General features: G+C 37.3%; 1 protein-coding gene across 3 annotated transcripts in view; it reads left to right on the top strand.

Annotated features, from left to right (window-relative positions):
- Positions 1–20,286, top strand: part of CSMD3 (CUB and Sushi multiple domains 3) — a 749,348-nt gene that overhangs the window by 114,213 nt on the left and 614,849 nt on the right. For all 3 annotated transcript variants that reach the window (XM_075024389.1, XM_075024388.1, XM_075024387.1), the window contains exon 3: positions 6,585–6,697. In XM_075024389.1, the coding sequence (XP_074880490.1) occupies positions 6,585–6,697 (113 nt within the window). The remainder of the gene's footprint in view (positions 1–6,584; positions 6,698–20,286) is intronic.

Below are 20,286 nucleotides of genomic sequence, written 5' to 3'. Positions count from 1 at the left end.
AGTTATAAGTTGGCATGTTGACATGTTTTATGTTTCTGCATTATTTTACATAAATTAAGGACAAACTTTTCTTACACCTTTCAGATTAGCCTAGAACTCTTCCTGTTGTAAAATTCCTATGAGTTTATCAAAAGTTTATTGAGATCAAGCAAAAGACTACTATTCACTTAAAAGATCTTCTGGTGAATCTCTTTGTATACTGTCCAATCCAAATTGAAATATTCTAGGTGAACTGTATTTTCTTTGGAAATCAGTAACAGACTGTAGAAAAGCTAAATTTTGTGAACCTGAAAAAAAAAGCCTTTAAAATACATTTTTTTAAAATTTCATATTTCAAAGAGTAATCAATGCTTTGTCAAACAGTGATTATCTAAGATACACAGACAATGAGAAAATGCTGTCATTTATCACACTGCAATCTCAAGTAAACAGTTTATCTAGGAACACTTTTGTATGACTAATCAAGATCGTTTCCCATCATTTTAACTTTGCAAGTACGTAAAGATTGCTCTAATTTGATCCTGCAGTTGGGAGCTTGTCTTTCCTTAAGGGCTGGTGAGTTCCAAGTCCAGCATGCAGCTGAAAGTTCACTTGATATATGATTAAAGGTTTATCCCAAGGTTCACAGTAAGAACAGAAAACAAAGGATTGATAAAACATAAGAAATTTCCAGTCAGAACCCTTAAAAGCTTGGAAACCATAAATCTAAGATGATTTGTCATTTTTAAATCATGATATAGATGATTTTAAAAAGGGAGATTGTAATTACTATTATAGTCTCTTAAAATCCACTTAAAAAAAGGAAAACTGACAGACATTCAACTGTTTAATGTTGTATCCACATTGTTTTTGTGAATCTACAGTATGTGCCGAAATATAGTAACTCATAGGAATAGACACAGTGACATACACTGTAAATGGTGTGTTTGAAAGAAAATAATTATGTAATTTTCAGTCACTTTTAAAACAAAAATATTACTACAGATTTTCATATAGATTCAAACATATTTACTATATTTTAATTAACAGTGACAGAATATTTAGAAATTCCTGCAGACAAAAGACAATATTTTGATGCAGAATCCATCTGACTCTTTCCATCACTGAAAAAACATGTAAGTATGGAGTCAGAGAACTTCCCCACATACGACACAGGTTCCTTCAAAACTAGTCTCTCAGCTGGAAACAGACATCCTTTAGTCACTTTATTTGTAAACTGGGAAATTTTCTGCACTTTCATCCTGAGTACTTAGAGACATCTGAGGACTCAAATAAAATCTGTCTTATTTTGCCAAGAAGTCTTAGCAAATAAAAATATAACAGTTATTATAGCAGTTGTTATTACTAATACACTTAAAATATTACTAATACTCATACCCCAAGTAACTAATTATTACAGAAAGGTCTCGTTGATAATACAGTTAAAATTGTACGGAAACTTCCTATAACCTACCTCTTTTCTTTGGTGGTGTTCTCACCCTTCTGATGTCCCCCTGGATCCTCAACAGCTTTGGTTTTCCTCAGGAGGATGAAGTTGGGACTAGGGGGGTAATTATGGTAAACAACTAGCAGGATTAATTCTTTGCCAAAGAGTATGATGGTGATGATGAAGATTTTCTTCTCCTCTGTCTTGCATCTACTCAGGATTACTTATACACATATCTTTAATTAAATCTCATATGCCCTTTTCTCTGGCTCCCGGTTACCAAGTGATTCTGTCCTCTATTCCTTCTTATACAGTGAGGTGATTACAAAAACATTGCCAGATTCACGTTACTGAAACTACTTTACAAAGCATCATAATTTTGCATGCAAATAATATCTAAATTCTAAATAAATATTATGTCTCCAAGTGATATATTGTCTTTAATTTCACCATATTTACTACTGGAATTTCTATAGACAAGAAGTTTTTCAGGAAGAACATCTGATCTTTCTAACGTAGAAGAGCTGAATGAATAAAAGTATTTCTCAACCTTTTCCTGCACTCCCAGAATTATCTGTAGTCTTTGCATATCCACCCAGCTAATTTCATACTTCACATTCACAACTTCAAAGTCTACTAGGTGGACACATAGCGTGCCCATTTCCTGTGTGCATAAGGTACCTGACAAGCTTGCTAAGACACCAGAAAGAACAAAGAAAACATATGTATTCATACGCAGTGTATTAATTTCCAAATTTGTACCACTGTTGTACATTGTATAACACTGTGTAGCTGAAAAGCAGCATCTCAAACAACTATTCCAGTAGAACATTACAATTCAAAATTTCTTTTTTTTTTTTAAGAGTTGGGACAGAAAGAAGTGTATCTCCTTCTCAGAATTCTGTAGACATTATCTTTTAGTTCCCATGGTTTCTCGCCACAGGAGCCAGTATCAGTTGTTTATGGGACCTCTTTATATATTTCAGGGAACAGTAAATGAGCCAATTCCAAAACCAAAAAGGGAAAGAGTATAAGGACTGGCTGAATGAAAACCACACCAAAAAAAAAAACCAAAAAAAAAACCACACCAAAAACCCCCACCAACCCAAAAAACACCTGTCCTAGTATAAACTTCTTCTGCCAAAGTGGTACACTATAAAGGAGTGATTGAAGTGTCTAATGTAACATATTGACACCTAGAATCCCTGAGGGATCCTGCCTGGCCTCCAGCTCTCCAGAAGAGCATGGGTCTCATGTTGGTCCAGCGTCCTATCTACCAGCTCTGTGCTGATGTCTCAAATACCTCATGGTGTCTAAAGCAGCAGTAGAGAGACACCTGAATCACTCCATTAGGTATTTTAAATTTGAAAAATGATAATGCAAATGGAATGAAATATGCAAATGGAATGTAAGAGAGAAAATTGCTGTAGATAAAAAAACCCTCAGCTACTACAGGAAATTTGTATTTTAAATGTGTTTAATATGCAGATGGTACCAGCTTGAGATGACTGCTTGTTTTGTGTCAGTGTCCCACCTAAAGTTTTGCTTTTACCAGGGTACTGTCTTTAAGTTAGCCATTTAGTTGTGACTGGTCTGAATAAGTGACAATGAGACCTATGCACATACAGGCATTTTGCTGCTTATCTGACGTCTCTCTCCTGCAGTTATTATGTATTTGCTATGTTTCATTTTAAATGGCTAAGAAAACTATTCTAGCTAACATTTATAACTTTTTTGAGAGTTTTACATACAAATGAGACAAGCTTTGAGGTCAATATACTGTAGTATTCAATGAATAATACTCAAGTATTAGGTTACTTCAATTGTCTGAGCAAATTACCTTCCATTCCCTTTTGAAAATTTGTAGCATTTTACCAAGTGATATTTGCATGTTGTTGTATTTTTATTTATTAAAAATTTTAATTATTTTTGTACCCACTAAACCACAAATAAAACCTTTGCATTTTTTCTTATGAATTTAAGTGTAGTAACCAAATTAAAGAAACAATCTGAACATTTCTGAGTAAATGCAGCATAATGATGGTGATAAAAAGCACACCCCTGAAACCCAAATGGTATAAACCAGCTCTAATAATGATTTGTTTTGCATGAGGAGGTGTAATGCTTGCCACACTAGTAACATATATGTTCATTTTAAAAATCCTCTGCCCATCTAAGCTGTGCATATGTCACAAAATCAAATAGTTTGGGATGAATGTGTATTTCTTTTCTGCTGGATGTGTTTATACCCACAATACCCTCAAATCATTGAGTAGCTAAATAGATACGACCTGGATCTGCTGTGTGCTGCACATTAAAGTTTTACTCAAATTATTGGCTTGGTTTTATGTTAGGTCAGCTTACTTTCAAGTGGTGATACTTACATATGAATTAATGTATTTATTGGTTTATGAATAAGCTAATGGGAAAATTGCACTAATATTGACTTGTCAAGGAATTATACATATGCTTATTTGGAAGAGGTAAGCATTTTATTAATTTTATTGTTAGAACACAAATATATTCTCATAATCAAATAAAAAAATGCATTTCCTAAATCCTAAATATTCTGTAAATAGTCTTCCATCTTTAGATATTAGCATAAATTCTTTAGTCTTGTTTTAATGACATTATTCATAAAGATGCCAATGACAAAACAAAGAATAGATGTCTGGACACAGACACACTGATGACTTGCTGCATATTTATACATCTGTATATACACCTGTCGTGGTTTAAGACCAGCCAGTAACAAAGCACCGCAAAGCCGCTCGCTCGCTCACTCCGCCCGCCCCCCCCCCGGCCCCGGTGGGATGAGGACAAAATATAAAGAAACACTCGTGGGTCAAGACAAGGACAGGGAGGGATCACTCACCACTTATGGTCGCGGGCAAAAGACAGGCTCAACTTGGGGAATAAACAAAACCAATTTAATTTACTACAAGTCAAATCAAAACAAGGATATTAGGAAGTAAACCCAAACCTTAGAGCATCTTCCCCCACCCCTCCCTCCTTCCCGCCTCACCCCCACTCCCGGTTCTCTCCCTCCTCCCCCCGGCAGCCCAGGGGAACGGGGGGGGGGGGGGGGGGGGGGGGGGTTGGGGTCAGCTCCCCACACCTGGTCTCTGCCGCTCCTTCCTCCTCAGGGGGAGGAGGACTCCTCACCCGTCCCCTGCTCCAGCGTGGGGTCCCTCCCACGGGAGACAGTCCTTCACCAACTTCTCCAATGTGAGTCCTCTCTGCAGGCTGCAGTTCCTCACAAACTTCCCTGGCGTGGGTCCTTTCCGCGGGCCGATCTCCAGTCACAGCCTGCTCCAGCGCGGGCTTTCCCATGGAGTCCTGGCCATCTTGGGGGGCCTCCGCTCCCCCGCTCCCCTCCCTGGGCTGGGGGGGGACAGCCTGCCGTCTCACCGCGGGCTGCAGGGGCATCCCCTCCTCCCCCGCTCCTCCTCCCCTCCTTCCTGACGGACCTCGGTATCTGCAGAGGGGTTCCCCTCGCATTCCAATCCCCCACTCACTGCAGGTTCCCCTTCTGAAATCTGTTCTCCCAGGGGCGCCACCGCTGCCTCTGATGGGCTCGGCCTGGGCCAGTGGCAGGTCCAACTTGGAGCCAGGGAAGCTTCCAGAAGCTTCTCACAGGAGCCACCCCTGCAGCCCTTCCCCTGCTACCATAAACCCAAAACAACACCTCTTTAAGTGTTGTTGCTACTTTTGTTCATGTTTTTCAATTTTCTGCTCATTATTCTATGAGTAATACTATCTTATCATTTGGCTTTCATACCTGTCATCATTTTAGCCAATAGCATACACTGAATGTTCTGGAATCCTGTAAAGATGCAGTGCAAAATCAAATGTCTCTGTGAATCTTACTTAATACATGGCTGTTTTTCAGTGGGCATTTAATGAAGTAGTGAAGAGTTTTGGAGGGTTTTTTGTGCGTGTGTACACTAGATTTTATATTTCACATATAACAGTAAATCAAAACATGATCATGAATGTATGTATAAAAAAAAAGAAATGGTGAATTTATTCTAACAATGGAAAAGGAAAAGGTAAATCTTGAGCAGCCTGGACTAACTCTCATGTTAAGCCTACTCTGAGCAGGAGGTTGGACTATCTGACCTAAATTTTTCTATAATTCTAAATTCAAAGTAATAAGCAAAAATAGGGCTCAGCTACAAACACATGAAAACAATTTAATGTTAATCATTATTAAAATAAATCATCCTAATCTGCTACACAATTTGCCACACACAGCTAACTAGGCTGAGGAATATACACAGCTAAATTATTCAACTTGCTTACATATTTTTGACAGGTAAATGCTATGGGTTTTGTTGGTCTGGTATGAACCCTGATAAAGTTATTCTCCTAGAATAGAGAAAGTAAGTGTTATCATATGTACGTCAAATGAAAAGAATGTGTAGAGCTGAGTATCAGTAGAGCATATCAGCAGTGCTATGAGTACTCAAAAATTGTCCTTTCATCTGTGTCTCAAACATAGTAGTTTAATAAAACAAAACCAAACCAACCAACCCCCCCCCCCCCCCAGCAATCCTGTAATTCCTTGCAAGAGAGCTTTCTTTATGGATGTATGATTTCACTATGATGGTCTTTGGATTACCTGTTTGAGTTGAAAGCAGAAATATCTTCTCTAAGGCTAAAGTACCTAGTTTAAATAATCTTAAATTCCCTGAATAAAGTGAATCATGGTCCCCTTTCTTTCATCATATTACAGCAGAAAATTCATCCACTACAAATTTTAACAGAAGTCTGTGTAAAATATATAATGCAATAGATGTTTGAACATAACTCTAAATAGTGTAACTTGGCTGGTGGTTTGTGAGGGGTTTTTTTCATCTACTGATAATCTGGACCATTTTTGAAGTCCAGTTTCTCTATCTTACTATCATATCTTCTAAGTACAGTTTTCTCAAATTGAAGTACCTTACCTGGTTCAGTGTCCATGACACCCACTAAAATTTTATATTGATACCTTAAACTACTGTATAAAAATCATTTTCTCAAGTAATATAAACTATATATGTTTAAGTCAGTTGCCCTTTCCATGATGAAATATTGTTTGGAACAGCAACGTGTCACATACAGGTTTATTTTTCAGAGAATTAACCATGAGTTTTGCTTTTTTCTTTCTTAGGTTAACAGGATTTCATCTTCCTCCACCTGTGACAAGTACAAAATCTGTATTTTCACTGCGCTTGACAAGTGACTTTGCAGTTAGTGCTCATGGCTTTAAAGTTTACTATGAAGGTAAGATATTCTTAAAAAAAGATTCTGGATTTTTTTCTCTGATCTCTATACTTAACAAAACTAAACGTCCCACAAGAATATATACATATACACACTTATAACCTCATCCAAGTTACAATGTTTCCTTTTTATGCAGTCATTCAGATGCACAGACTCACACCTGAAACCAAAATATTTAAAACTCTACCACCTATAGTCCCATCTAGACACAAATGTTTTATGACCTTTACTTTAATAATGCCAAATTCTTTAAATTCTGAAAAACATAGTCATAATCTTTCTGGTCCTTCTAATATATGCTTATTCAAATTAATGCCAGACATTACTAGTTAATCTTGAATTTCACTAGAAAGTTGAATTTCTATCTCCAAGTTTTATGGACAGATTCCTTCTCATACTTGCATAGGAGAAATGCTGACTCAGTTCTCTGAACTGACATAAAGCTACTTCTCTATTGCAGTTTTCACAATTGTCTACAGTTTTCACGCAGACACTGAAGTAAACGAGCAGGCTCATGTATTCCTGAAGTCCAGAAGTTCATACTATTGTATGTATGTTCCAAGAAGGATCTTTTTTATGATCAAACTCACTTTAGTCATGTTTAATCAATTTCTTGGCACTGGGACTATGAACTCTAACATGTGTTTATAGGATATAAACACAAACTGTTGTTTTTCTCTTTTTCTTTCCTATTGTTGTTTTGGTTTTTTTTTCTTTTCTTAATTGATGTAAAAACACTTGATCTTTCTGCTTCCACTAAGTATCTCTGTCAGCAAGCCAGGAGCTATAGTAAACAGCCTGGAGAAGCTCTGAGGCTGTTGTAGTACCCACCTGCAACAGAAGCTAATCTCTGAGAAAGTAACTAGCTAAGTAACGCTTTAATAGCTAGGAAAATATCCAAAAACTGGTAATGCAATGAAGGGCTGCCATAGAAATACAGCCCAGAATCACTCTCTAGTAAAATGTATTCAGCCATTGACATAGTTTATCTTCAGGTATGATGCATTAGAATGCTACTTCATATAGAAATTCTCTCCTATATGTACTTATGTAAAGATATGAAATGAAAAACATAAAAGAATTTTCAGGTCTTTCTTGTCCCTTGAGTTATTATAGAAAATAAATGAAGCAATTACACACACTCTTTTTTCTGGCTTGCACACAAGGAAGACGTAATTTACAAAATAGACATTCAAGCTAAGTGTAACAATTATTTTTGGCTAGATTATAGCTACTCTGTAGTCTGTTAATTTTTCAAGTGTTCAGTAACATTGTTAAGCAGCAGCGTTATTACAAAAATATTACACAGAAATCCCTATGGATTTTTAACTATGCAAAATATAGTATGTACTTCTCTTATGCATATTAGGAAAATATGTAGCACTTTTTATCATTGACTTGGTCCCAGAGATTGGGAAATTTGAATTCACTATGTATGGTATCATCTGCTGTCCTTATACATCATTTGCCAAAAGGTTTTGCACTACTAATTCTAACAGATAGTGTATTATGCATTTTGGTTATGATAGAGAATTATTAAAACTAAAATGGGAGATGACTAATAGAGTTCAGTTTGCACGTATAAATGATTCCTCACATAGTTTGTTTCTAGGCTAAAATAACATGCTGATTAATAGAACTCAGGCTTCTGAATCACTGACAAGCATGGGGAAATTTTACTTTCAGCCACAGAAATCAGCATTTTAGAACAAAACATAAACTTGTTACCTTGAATCTGATACTCATCTTTTTCCAATCTCAGGCTTTATTTTGTGAAATCAGGAATATTGAAAGAAGTTAGGTTAGACCCCAGAGTTTTAGTTCACTGGAGTCTCCCTTCCCACAGCCAGATCTACTTTTTTAAGAGCTGCATCAAGGCAACTTCATTCAGTGAGAGAATTTTTCTTTCAATTCCTATTTTTCTGACTTCCTCTGAAGCTACCTGTCTTTACACTCAGCTTGCAAATAAATGAAAACTCATTACGTTACATTCATTTCATGCATCATTCCTTGACATAAGAGAATAGAGGTATTTAAATGATAATCACATCAGGGCAATCTCCATTTCTGTTCTTGTACTCTGTGAATGTGTATAACCCTGCAATCAACATTTTCAGATCTGGTTCTACCTAGTATCCAATTTTAAAAAATTTTAGTTGCCCAGTAGCTCCTTTTTAGCTTCCTGATGAAATATCTGCATAGTTAGCACCTCTAAATATCCGACCACATACTTTAGTGCTTCATTATAGATTTGTAATTCGAAACCTAAGACAGAAATGATTAGCAACCTATCATTGCAATAAAGCAAAATGATAGACAGAGATAGCATGAGAGGGCAGGATGAGCGGTAGAGACATATCTCTGAAAGGATTAGATCCAGGTGTGATTTGAAAAGGAAGGAACATACTTTTCATAATCAGTGATCATTTAAAATACTTTCCTTTGAAATGTTTGAAAATAGAAGACATAGACAGATGGTTATATGGGATGCATTAGTGTTGACTATCTTTAAAAAAAGCCCCAAACCTGCCAAATAAATAAATAAACAAATAAACAAAGCCCACCAACACCTCTTTCTTTGACCTCCCATCCTCCTTGAAGTATCTGCAGTGGAGCTGAAAATTGACAAGAAACTCCAGAGTACCTGATAGAATCTGTGGGAACTATGAATCTACTGTGGACTTTCTTGATCATAACTTAAAGGAACATATTAATTTTCTGGTATCCTGAGAATAAAAATGTGTATGATATGATATAAAACTATATCATCAATAGACCTACTGTGCTAGGACATCATTTGTAAGCCCCTGCAATTGCACTCACTCAAACTAAGTACACAATAGACCACAGAAATACACACTCCGGCCTCCTACCATCAATATCGTAAGCCTCAGTCTGTATCTTCTGTCCCTCCATCCTTCTCTCTTTCTCTCCGTCTCTCCTTCTCTCCCTCCTTCTCACCTTCTTTCTTTCCTCAATGTCAAGTGGCATATTTGGGTAAGCTTTGGTACCATTGTGCACATACTTCTTTATGTTCAGTTTCTCTATTATTTGGGAAAGAACACATCTGAGAAATACAGAGATATACCTCTCTATATAGCACAATACCCCTGGAGAAAAAGGATTTAATGAGAGAAAACTGAAACAGATTACTCAAAATAAAAAGACTTCACTTACAGTGGCAACAGAAAATGGTGAGATGCATTGAAAATTAAGGAGGGATATTAAGAAAAAACTTGAACTACAGTATTACCAGCAGCAATTTATCACTTCATCACTGTCTAGTGACAAAGCTTTGCTGACTGGAGCGAGAAATGGGGGAGGTGCAAGTCTGCTGATTCCTTGCCTGTTTTTTTCTGGAGAGGTTTCTGGCATCTTTTCTTTTTTTTTAGTAGCTTTCAATATCTGTGTAGCATGTGTGGGTATTAATGTATGGAGGAGAAATGCTATACTTGATCCCTTATTTGATCATTTAGGCCAAGCCACAGTGTAGCTGTGTCCTTTTTATTTTACTTCTGACAAGATTATTTTTATTTTGGAATAGAAGAATTTAATGCACTTTTCCATTTCCTGTTGTCCTGAGATACATAAGCAGCTTTATTCACTGAGGACAGGGGAGGGGAAATACAGCTGCTAAGAAAGCAAGCAAGATAGCAGCTTGGCCCATACAGCAAGGGGCTTCAGTGAACCTAGTCCTGCTTTGAACAGTGCTTCCTTTTGTTCTTACTGGGTTGTTTTACAGCTATTAAACAGGTAGCTGACCTTGTTAAAATCACTGACTTCATTAAAAAATTTACTGCTAGAATTTATGGCAAACTTTATTCAAGGTAAGTATGATAGACATTTTTGTGCTATCCTATTGATCATGGGGAAGAAAAAAATAACTTAATATATAGTTTATTCTTATAGTGAAACACCTGCATGTCCTGGAGATGAATCACAATTATTTATAACAGTGTTATGAAATATAATTTTATCTGTTTTGTACTGCTACACATCTTTTTAAAGCTGAATTATAAAACTGAATTATTAGACACTGTATAAATAATGAAATGGTCTTCATGTTTGTACTGGAGTGGTGGTATTGGAATTCAGCAATTCTGCTGAAATGTTTTTGAGAGGGGTTTGAGGGCAATGTTAAAAATTTCAAGACTGATCTCATCTTTATGGATAATGGCGGGGGGGTGCAGGAAAGAAGGGAGCAGATGGTGTTTATTAACAGAATAGGATTTCCATCTAGTCACTTCTAGGGATCTATCATGCATTTCTATCAGCAAAATTAAGAAAAATTGGTAGCTGATGTACAGGATTATTGAAGCATGTAGATCAGAAATACCAGTAGGACTTAAATGTGCCAGGATATGGATGCTAAAAATAATTTTGGCAGTTGGTATAGAGCTAGAGAATGTGAACAAATAGGATAATCTATTTTTAGCTCTCCTGCATATCAGAATTCAAAAATGTGGCTACACATAATCTAAATCTGGATTTAGGTAAGGTTCATTAAGTACTAACTGTATGAAGCTAATAATATGACTACTAACTTCATATAAAAATTTAAAGGAGTACTAATGAATTATTGTTTAATGTTGGAGTGGTCTCTATAAAAGGTTCACTCAAACAGTGTTTGCCAGGTTGGAGTTGTAAAAGCCATAGACTTTAAGATGTAAAGTTGTCACCAGGCTTACTACCTGACAGATACTACAGGCTTTTTTTGTTGTCGTTCAGATTTTGCCATAGCTATTTTGGGTAAGGCCGCTCTCTGTCATAAGATTGCTTCAGCGAGCCAAATGGAATTAAGCTGAGTTTGCCTAGTGTTTCTGAAAGGAAAGTCCACAAAGAAAAGAAAGGAGTAACTAAAATAGAGAATGCTTAAATTACCTAAACAGATGCATTCATCATGGAAACTCCTGTCTTGAAAATGAAACATACTAAATCTAACAAGGAAACATGCTAAACATAAGAAGGCAATCTAAACTCTGAATTTTTACTTCCATTCAACCTGTTGGATATCAAGAAAAAAGAAAGGTGCTGGAGTTTCTTTCTTTTGGCGGAATACATGGGAATATCTGCCACATTGTCTAGGAAGTCACATAAAATTATCATCTAGCATATCCTTCTAGTCTTGGAATACTAACTGTGGATGGAAAGCATCCCAACAATGCCTGTTCATAGACTTGTATCTACTATCCACAGCGTGTGATGCAGAAATAAAATGGCTGTATATTCAGGGAAATAGAAAACGTGAAAGATGCTTATCAGGCTTTGACTTTATTGTACCATTCTTCAAGATAGTTATTAATGTGGTAAGTAGTTCTGAACTCCCTTGGTATAGGGAAGGTAAAGAGAAAGTTACAATTTGCAACATTTAAAAATTAATTTAGTAAATGAAGGGGAGTTATCAAATCCTAAGTAAAGTTTAGAGAAAGAATAAATAAATATGTAAGCTATAAGATACGGTGCTAAGTCATGTTGCAAAGTGATTTTTTAGATTGATGTGTTTGCAGTGTAACTCCACTAAGAGAAGTAAATTTGCATAAATTTTATGCTGTGATTAACAATGGCAAACTATTATCCTGCTTTTGCATATTATTGATACTTCAGCATCAATCCAGACAAGAAAAAACAAAACAAGAAGTCCATTCTACTAAAAGTTTCAAAATACCTCAGATATTTTATCTGGTAAAACTATAGATCAATATTCTTTCCCATGTATCATGCAGAGATGTATAACTACATGACATCTTCCTAGCCAATGTTTTTTAAAATCATAAGTAACATTTCCAAAATACACTCTGTCAGTTAATACTTAACATTGTCACTAAATAAAATAAGTTTTGGCTGGGAAAATACTTTTTTTCTTCCAGCTGATCCAGTGTAGCCTGTGTGTCACAATACATCATTGCCCCAGCACTATCATGCTTAATCCTAATGCCAGAATTACTTGTAATGCTGTAGCACAGAAGGGAATCACTCTTTATGAAATCAATACCAGGTTGCCTTGGTACTTATTAATTTTAAATATTTCACCTGTACATTGTATTTTTCCCACCATTCCTGTATAGATCCAGAAAGAGTAAAGAAAAATAGGCCTGTGGACTTAATCTGGTTAATTTTTATTGTATTTCACACAATTTTCTTGATATTGCAATCACTAATTTGGATTTGGCTAAAGAATAACTTCTGGAAACAAATTCAGCTCTTGAGGACATCAAGATTTAAGAAAACTATCACTTTCTTTGATTCTGCTGATCACTCTGCCTTACTTAGAAGTAAGACTTTTTAACTCTGATTTTTAAACTTCCAGTCACTGGCTCTTGTTCTGCTTTTATCTGCTAAATTACAGAGCCCTTAGTATTAGCATCTGTCAGTTCTTATGCTAGGTTCTTAAGGACTGCAATAAAATCACACACTTCAGACTATTCTTTCTGTTTAATATGGGCTTTTAAAGTCTTAATATAAAGTATTTTGTTCCCAACCACTAATTATTTTGTGCTATTCTTCTGCATTTTCATAATTTTGTGAGTGTTGTGATGTTTCTGAAAAATGGGTCTGGTCAGTACGCTCATCCGGCTGAGTCCTGCACCTAATCACCACAATCTGTCCTATCTTCTTATTAAATCCTTTTTTAACGTTCAGTGCAACCTCACTCTCTAGCCTGTGCATGTGTGAGGGCTTCAAGGGCTGAGTGCCAGCTTCTGGGGTCAGACTGGAGGTGTAGGTGCCCCTACCCTGTGGTATCAGCTACTGCAGCAAGTGGGGTCTCAGTGCCAGCTTCCAGAGTGGATGGGGATCTTGGCTGCCACTCACTGGGGTGGGAACAGCATCTGTCCCAAAAACCAGCTACTGGGAGGAACCTGCTTGGGTGAAGCAAGTAAGGCACGCAGTGCCGGCAGCTGGAACAGGCCATGTGCCTGGTGCTAGGGGAGTGTGGAGGGCAACTGTCTGTATCTTCTCCAAACTGGGTGTGCACAATTACAGCTGGACTCACCAGCAGGTAGGAGGTGCTGGACCTGGGATGAGGTATCAGGTGGGTGGAGGGTCCATGCTGGACAAGTGTGTAAGTGCTGCATGTTTGCTAGTGAGCATCAAGCTGGACCAGCCAGTGAGTAGGGGACCCATGGGGCAGGTAAGAAGGCCTGCAATCTGGGCAGGGGTGCTGAGTGGATAGAGAGGTCGTGCTGGTAATTGGGGGATCCAGAAATGTATGTGTGTTTGTGAACCCAGATAGTCTCTTGTGCCTGTCTGCACTAGTGACCTCCTGTGTCTGCCAGCTGAAGAGGGGACTTGGCTGCTGGTGCTTGTGTTTTCTGTGACTCCTGTAGGTAGGTGCTGTTGAAGGCAGCACTTTGTGGCAGTCTGTAGACAGTCATGTCAGCGTCTGTGTGTGTGTCTGTGTGTTTCTCTGGGATACATGCTTAGCTGTGCAACTGGTTAAACCTGCAAATGGGAAAGCATCAACAAGGTCCGTTGGCCTGAGTCAGACACCTCCACGTCTCAAGATGCCCCAGGCTGGGCTCCTATGGCTGGGCAAGAGAAACCTCCAGGCCCCAGAGCTGCTTGAGGCAGTGGCCACTTATAACATCCCTTTACATCCTTAAATGTCATTTGTGTTCATCAAGCATAATTTGCCCTTGGTAAGTCTGTGCTATTCCCAATTTCTTTCATTCTTCAGGTGTTGGAAAATGGATTACAGAAGTGCGCTCTTCAGGTTACTTCCAGGAACTGAGGGAAGGGTTACTAGTTTATAGTACTTGTGGTGGTCTGTCTAGTCATGAGGGACTACCACTGATTGCCATAATTTTTCGTGGATTACAGACAGCAGCTTTTCAGTCATGGTGGGACAGCTCTTTCAGCACCCGTGGGTGAATCTATGAAAGTGACTATATTCAACTTTTCTATGTAATCCCTCACTTACTGCACACCCAGAACTGACTGCCTCTCTCTTTCCCAACTGTACTGACACATGAAGCAGTTTCTTCTTGTGAAGAATGATACACAAAAGGCATTGAGTTTTTTGGCCTTTTCCATGTTGTCCATTGTTGTCTCCACTCACGAGTGTATCTGCATTTTTCCTGTCCTTTTTGCTACTAGCATACTTGTAGAATCACTTTTTATAACCCATAACACCCCTCACTAGTGTTAGTGCCCCTTGGACTTTGGCCTTCTTCATTTTGTCCCTAAGTACTGAAGCAACACTTTGTCCTGGTTTCGGCTGGGATAGAGTTTATTTTCTTTCTAGTAGCTGGTATAGTGTTATGGTTTGGGTTCAGTATCAGAAGAATGTTGATAACACACTGATGTTTTCAGTTGTTGGTGAGTAATGTTTAGACTAAGTCAAGGATTTTTCAGCTTCTCATGCCCAGCCAGCAAGAAGGCTGGAGGGCCACAAGAAGTTGGAACAGGACACAGCCAGGACAGCTGACCCAAAGTGGCCAAAGGGGTATTCCATACCATGTGATGTCATGTCTAGTACATAAACTGGGGGGAGTTGGCCTGGGGGAACACTGCTTGGGAACTAACCAGGCATTGGTCAGCGAGTGCTGAGCAACTGCATTGTGCATCACTTGTTTTGTATATTCCAGTCCTTTTATTATTACTGCTGTCATTTTATTAGTGTTATTATTATCATTATTAGCTTATTCCTTTCTGTTCTATTAAAATGTTCTTATCTCAACCCACAAGTTTTACTTTTTTTTCCTGATTCTCTCCCCACCCCGCTGGGTGGGGGGAAGTGAGTGAGCGGCTGCATGGTGCTTAGCTGTTGGCTGGGGTTAAACCACAACACACTTTCATACTCTTTTCTTATTATCTATCCTTATTTCCAGGTTGGTTTTTTTTTGGTCTGTACTTCTTTGCATTTTAGTTCATTAAGAAGCTCCCTTATTAGCCTCATGAGTCATTTGCCAAAGTTCACTTCCCCTTAAAATAGTTGGCTGTCTTAAAAAAAATCAGCTGTCTCTCTGGCTGCCCTTCCTCCTCATAATTGCTTCCCAGGAGATTATGCCCAACAATTCCCCAAATAAATCCAAATGTGATGTCTTAAAGTCTAGTGTCCCAGTTTTGCTACTTACTTCCCATCCTTCCTTCTAATCCAGGGCTCGATTTTCTTCTACTTCAGTTAGGTCCCTGTCCCCTGACAAGACTATTTTTAAAGGCACTCCTTTTGAGGTAAGCAAGTCACTAGCGGTTATGTTCTTCTTTGCCTTGATCAGGTGGTTTCACTTCTTCCCAGCAGTCCTACCTCATCTTCAGATGAGATACCATGATTAAGGAGGCCAAACCCTTGAAGACAACTGTCCAGCTCAGCATTGGTCTGATGGATGCACTTGCTCATAGCCAGACCTTTTCACCTAACCAGAAGGATTGTGAGGAATACCAACACCATCTGGGATCACATCCCCCTCACTCTTCCCCTCAGAATCCCATACTAACCTTTGATCTTCTTAAGGTTTCCCTTGGCCGTGATATTACCACTCACATGGGTGAATAGCATGAAGTAGCAGTTGTGAAGCTGAACAAACAGCAATTGGTCTGTGAAATTATGGGTGTGGGCTCCAGGCAAGAAGCACACAGTCCAAGACTATAGGTCTGGCTAGCAGGCAGGGGACTGTGCCATGCAGGAGGGAGTATCTAATCACTGGTACCTCTCAAAGGCTCAGTATGGATGGCTGTGACACTTTATTAACAGTATGCAAAAGTACAGTCAAAGATTGTTCCTGCTGCCAAGAATTTGCCATCCTGTTCTTTCATTTGCAAAATAACTTTTGTAGGAAAAAATCTCATGCACATGTGCTCTTTATAGACCTAGTGTATTTTTCTACCATAATCACCAGTTGGACTTTAATTGTTGTCTGTTGGGTGCTAATTTTTCTTTGATAAATCTTTAAAAATAAATAAATAAACAAAAGTTGATTGATTAGACAGCCACAGAACCATGCATAATTTTGTTGCAGGCAAAATGAATGGAAATACATTCGTTTTAACATCTGCAAAAAAAGTAATTATTTGAAAGTTAAAAACCAATGAGTAACTTATCATTTCTTCTGCCTTAAGAAATATTTCATTATTGGAAGAAAAAATGTCTCTCCCTTAGTATGGAAAAAATCCACTTACTATTTCAATGTTCTGTTTAATTTTTTTCTTTCAGAATAATGTTGTTAAATAAGCCATATTTGTCCACCTATGGCACTGTAATTTATCATTTTGATATATGCCTCATATTGAAGTTTAAGACAATGATTAATTTGAGATCTTAATTATATGTCAGCCTTCCTTTAGTTTTTTTCCTATATTTTCAATGTCATTTTTCATGACAAAAATTTAATATACACTGCAAGTCTTGAAAGAAATTTCCCAAGAGATTCTGAGGTTTTCTTTGTGAACTTCTATTCTTCAGCTACTGGACTGTTGTATTATTAAGATAAGTACAATACCCTGTGTCCTGGTTTCAGCTGGGATAGAGTTAATTGTCTTCCTAGTAGCTGGTACAGTGCTATGTTTTGAGTTCAGTATGCGAAGAATGTTGATAACACTGATGTTTTCAGTTGTTGCTAAGTAGTGTTTAGATTAAGTCAAGGATTTTTCAGCTTCTCATGCCCAGCCAGCGAGAAAGCTGGAAGGGCACAAGAAGTTGGCACAGGACAGAGCCAGGGCAGCTGACCCAAACTGGCCAACGGGGTATTCCATACCATGGGACGTCATATCTAGTGTATAAACTGGGGGGAGTGGGGGCGGGGGATCGCTGCTCGGGGACTAACTGGGTGTCAATCTGCGGGTGGTGAGCAATTGCAGTGTGCACCATTTGTATATTCCAATCCTTTTATTATTGCTGTTGTCATTTGATTAGTGTTATCATTATCATTATTAGTTTCTTCTTTTCTGTTCTATTAAACCGATCTTATCTCAACCCACAAGTTTTACTTCTTTTCCTGATTTTCTTCCCCATCCCACTGGGTGGGGAGGAAGTGAGTGAGAGTCTGCGTGGTGCTTAGTTGCTGTCTGGGGTTAAACCACGGCACCCTGACAAAAGCAAATCTTAAGGCAATCTAATTTAAGATTCACATTTTGATCCCATGTCTAGACAAGTAGTGATAACTGTAATCCAGTATAGTTGAACCAGCATTCTGTATGAACTAATATACTGCTCATTAAAGTATCAAATTAAATATAGCTCCATGTTTATAAGCAGTTGATTCCTTCATGCTTTTCCTAAGTTACAGTTAAATGAAATTTTGAAGCAGTAATACACAATAGTAGACTTTGAAATATCCATAAAGTTCATAAAAATGGAGCTACTGATAGGTGACACTGGTACCTCTAGAACTACATGGCTGAATCTTTCCACCCACGTGTGGTATTTGATAGAATTTTGGCTTTGATTTGTGTTAGCTTTGATAGAATTTCTGTATCAGTAATATCAAAATACATGGATCTGCAAGAACAGGTTCAGTATGCTCAGCATGCAATCTTAAATACTCTTTAAAAGTCAGTAGGAAACTCTACAGCTGGAGAGGTTTATTCATGATGATCATATGCATCTCAATAATACAGAACTGTAACCTAAGAACAGTCTCATTTTGTCATCTTAGATTTTCAAAGTTTGACAGTTTTTCACATGTAAGTTAAATTTATAGTTCATATTAGTACACTTAGATCCATGATAAGTTATTCATACTGTTGAGCATTCAGAAGCTCAATACAAATGATGTGACATGTAAAATGCTTGGCAATAAGTGAACTTTTTTTTAGGTTTGTAAATTAAGCATCCAATTATGTCAGTCACTGACATTATCCAGAACAGTACCATTATAACCATTTAGCCATGAATATAATGACAATTTTATTTTAACAGGAAGAGAGAAGTAATTGCTTACTCAGCACTGGAATTCTCTGCCTTTTAAAATTAAATAAAATTTGTTAGAAGTTTATTTTGGAAGATATTTACTTTTTTTATCAATTCTTAGCAGACAATTGCTCATTAAACAATGAGGTCATTCAAGCAAAACTCAGTGTAAATTTAGACAGCTTTGAGAATGGCTGGATAATGCCATGAGCTACATGGTTAGTTAGATGACTTACAATTAAAAAAAAAAATAAAAAAATAAAAAATTGAAAGCAACTGTATCTACAAGTAAATATTAGACTTCTGGCTGGAGGAGCCATTCTCCTTTGGTAATTCTGCTTTTCTGTTGATGAATCCCTGCCTGAACAACGTAAAGAAAAAAAAAAAGCCATTCCTTTGTTAGATGGTTAGCTGCAGGCCACTGAAATCCCATGGACTATAAGTTGCATGATACACCTAAAAATTAATTAGCTAAGCTGCTTAGCTAAGATCCACACTATAGATGTAATTGGAAAAGTTGTCCCAAAATATTGACACAGTTTTAAAACTTATTTTTTTAAATTAAGCTCTACATTAGAAACATTTTAGAACTCTAAAGCTAACCTATTTCTTTTAAACAAAGAGGTTTATCCCAAGGAAAATTCATAGTGAATTCTTGATAAACTTTTGATCTAAACCCCTAGAAATTTACATGCTTTAAAAACATCACTTCATTATATTTAGGACTTTTTTAAAAAGAATTTTCTGAAAATAATGGCAATGGAATAATTTCATAAAAATACCAGCTCAAGTTTTGCTGCAGAATTCTTTTACCTTCTTTGCTTTTGGTTCTTATCTTACATTCTATAGTTTCCCTGCTATAAAACAACATCTGAAGTGAACAGACCTGGTATCAGACAGCAATCCTACTAGTTCCATATAAAAAATAGAAGACTAGGAGACTTCCTTACATATCTATTGAATGATTAAATAAGAAATTAAAGCATTAGAATCACAAAGATTTTTTTTTTTAATTGAATTTAGCATTTATGTTCCTTCTCCCTTACTGTTCTGTCAGTGTGTGTCTAAGGAATGTGTTCTTAGTTCTTTTAGGACCAGATATCATTGCCACTTGTAGCACTCAATTCTCAGTCTCTCTAAAGAGATAATCAACACTGATGCGCTTAGTGGCAGTTGTAGAGCTGATTTTGTGATGATATATGCATCATCTGGGGAATTATTTGAAAACACAGGCCAAGAAAATGCTACTAAACTATGGCTTCTCAAGATGAGTATTTATGGCCAGGTCTGAATTTGTGATGTAGAAATGAAAGCCTGTGCTGCATGCTTATTCCTTTCAGCACCCTGTCTCTCTAGTTTACTAGTTATTAGTAAGTAGACAGATGACAAGAATAAGATGTTTATAGACAAGTAGTGTTGTAAAATAACAACATGCTATGTCATCTTTAATTACAGTGTAGCATTGCTCAATTCTGTGCTTGTCACAAGAGCTCTTACTGCAAACAATAAGAATGTGTTATTCGGGGCATGAAGCATCTTCATATGGAAAAATTTTCTACTTCCATCCACAGTTCTGCTACTGTCACATCTACAATACAATCTAACTTCACATATGGTTGAGATGTAATGAAATACAGACTCCTTATACCTCAACCTTTTCCAAGCCTCTGCAGTCACTTGAAAGGGTCTTTTTCTGAAGCCTTTTTTATCCATTAAATACATTTTTTTATTTACTATTCATAGA

Source organism: Buteo buteo, chromosome 3 (assembly GCF_964188355.1).
Source record: "Buteo buteo chromosome 3, bButBut1.hap1.1, whole genome shotgun sequence".
Lineage (NCBI taxonomy): Eukaryota > Metazoa > Chordata > Aves > Accipitriformes > Accipitridae > Buteo > Buteo buteo.
The sequence above is the reverse complement of the archived record's forward strand: the minus strand, read 5'-3'. Positions and strand labels throughout refer to the sequence as shown.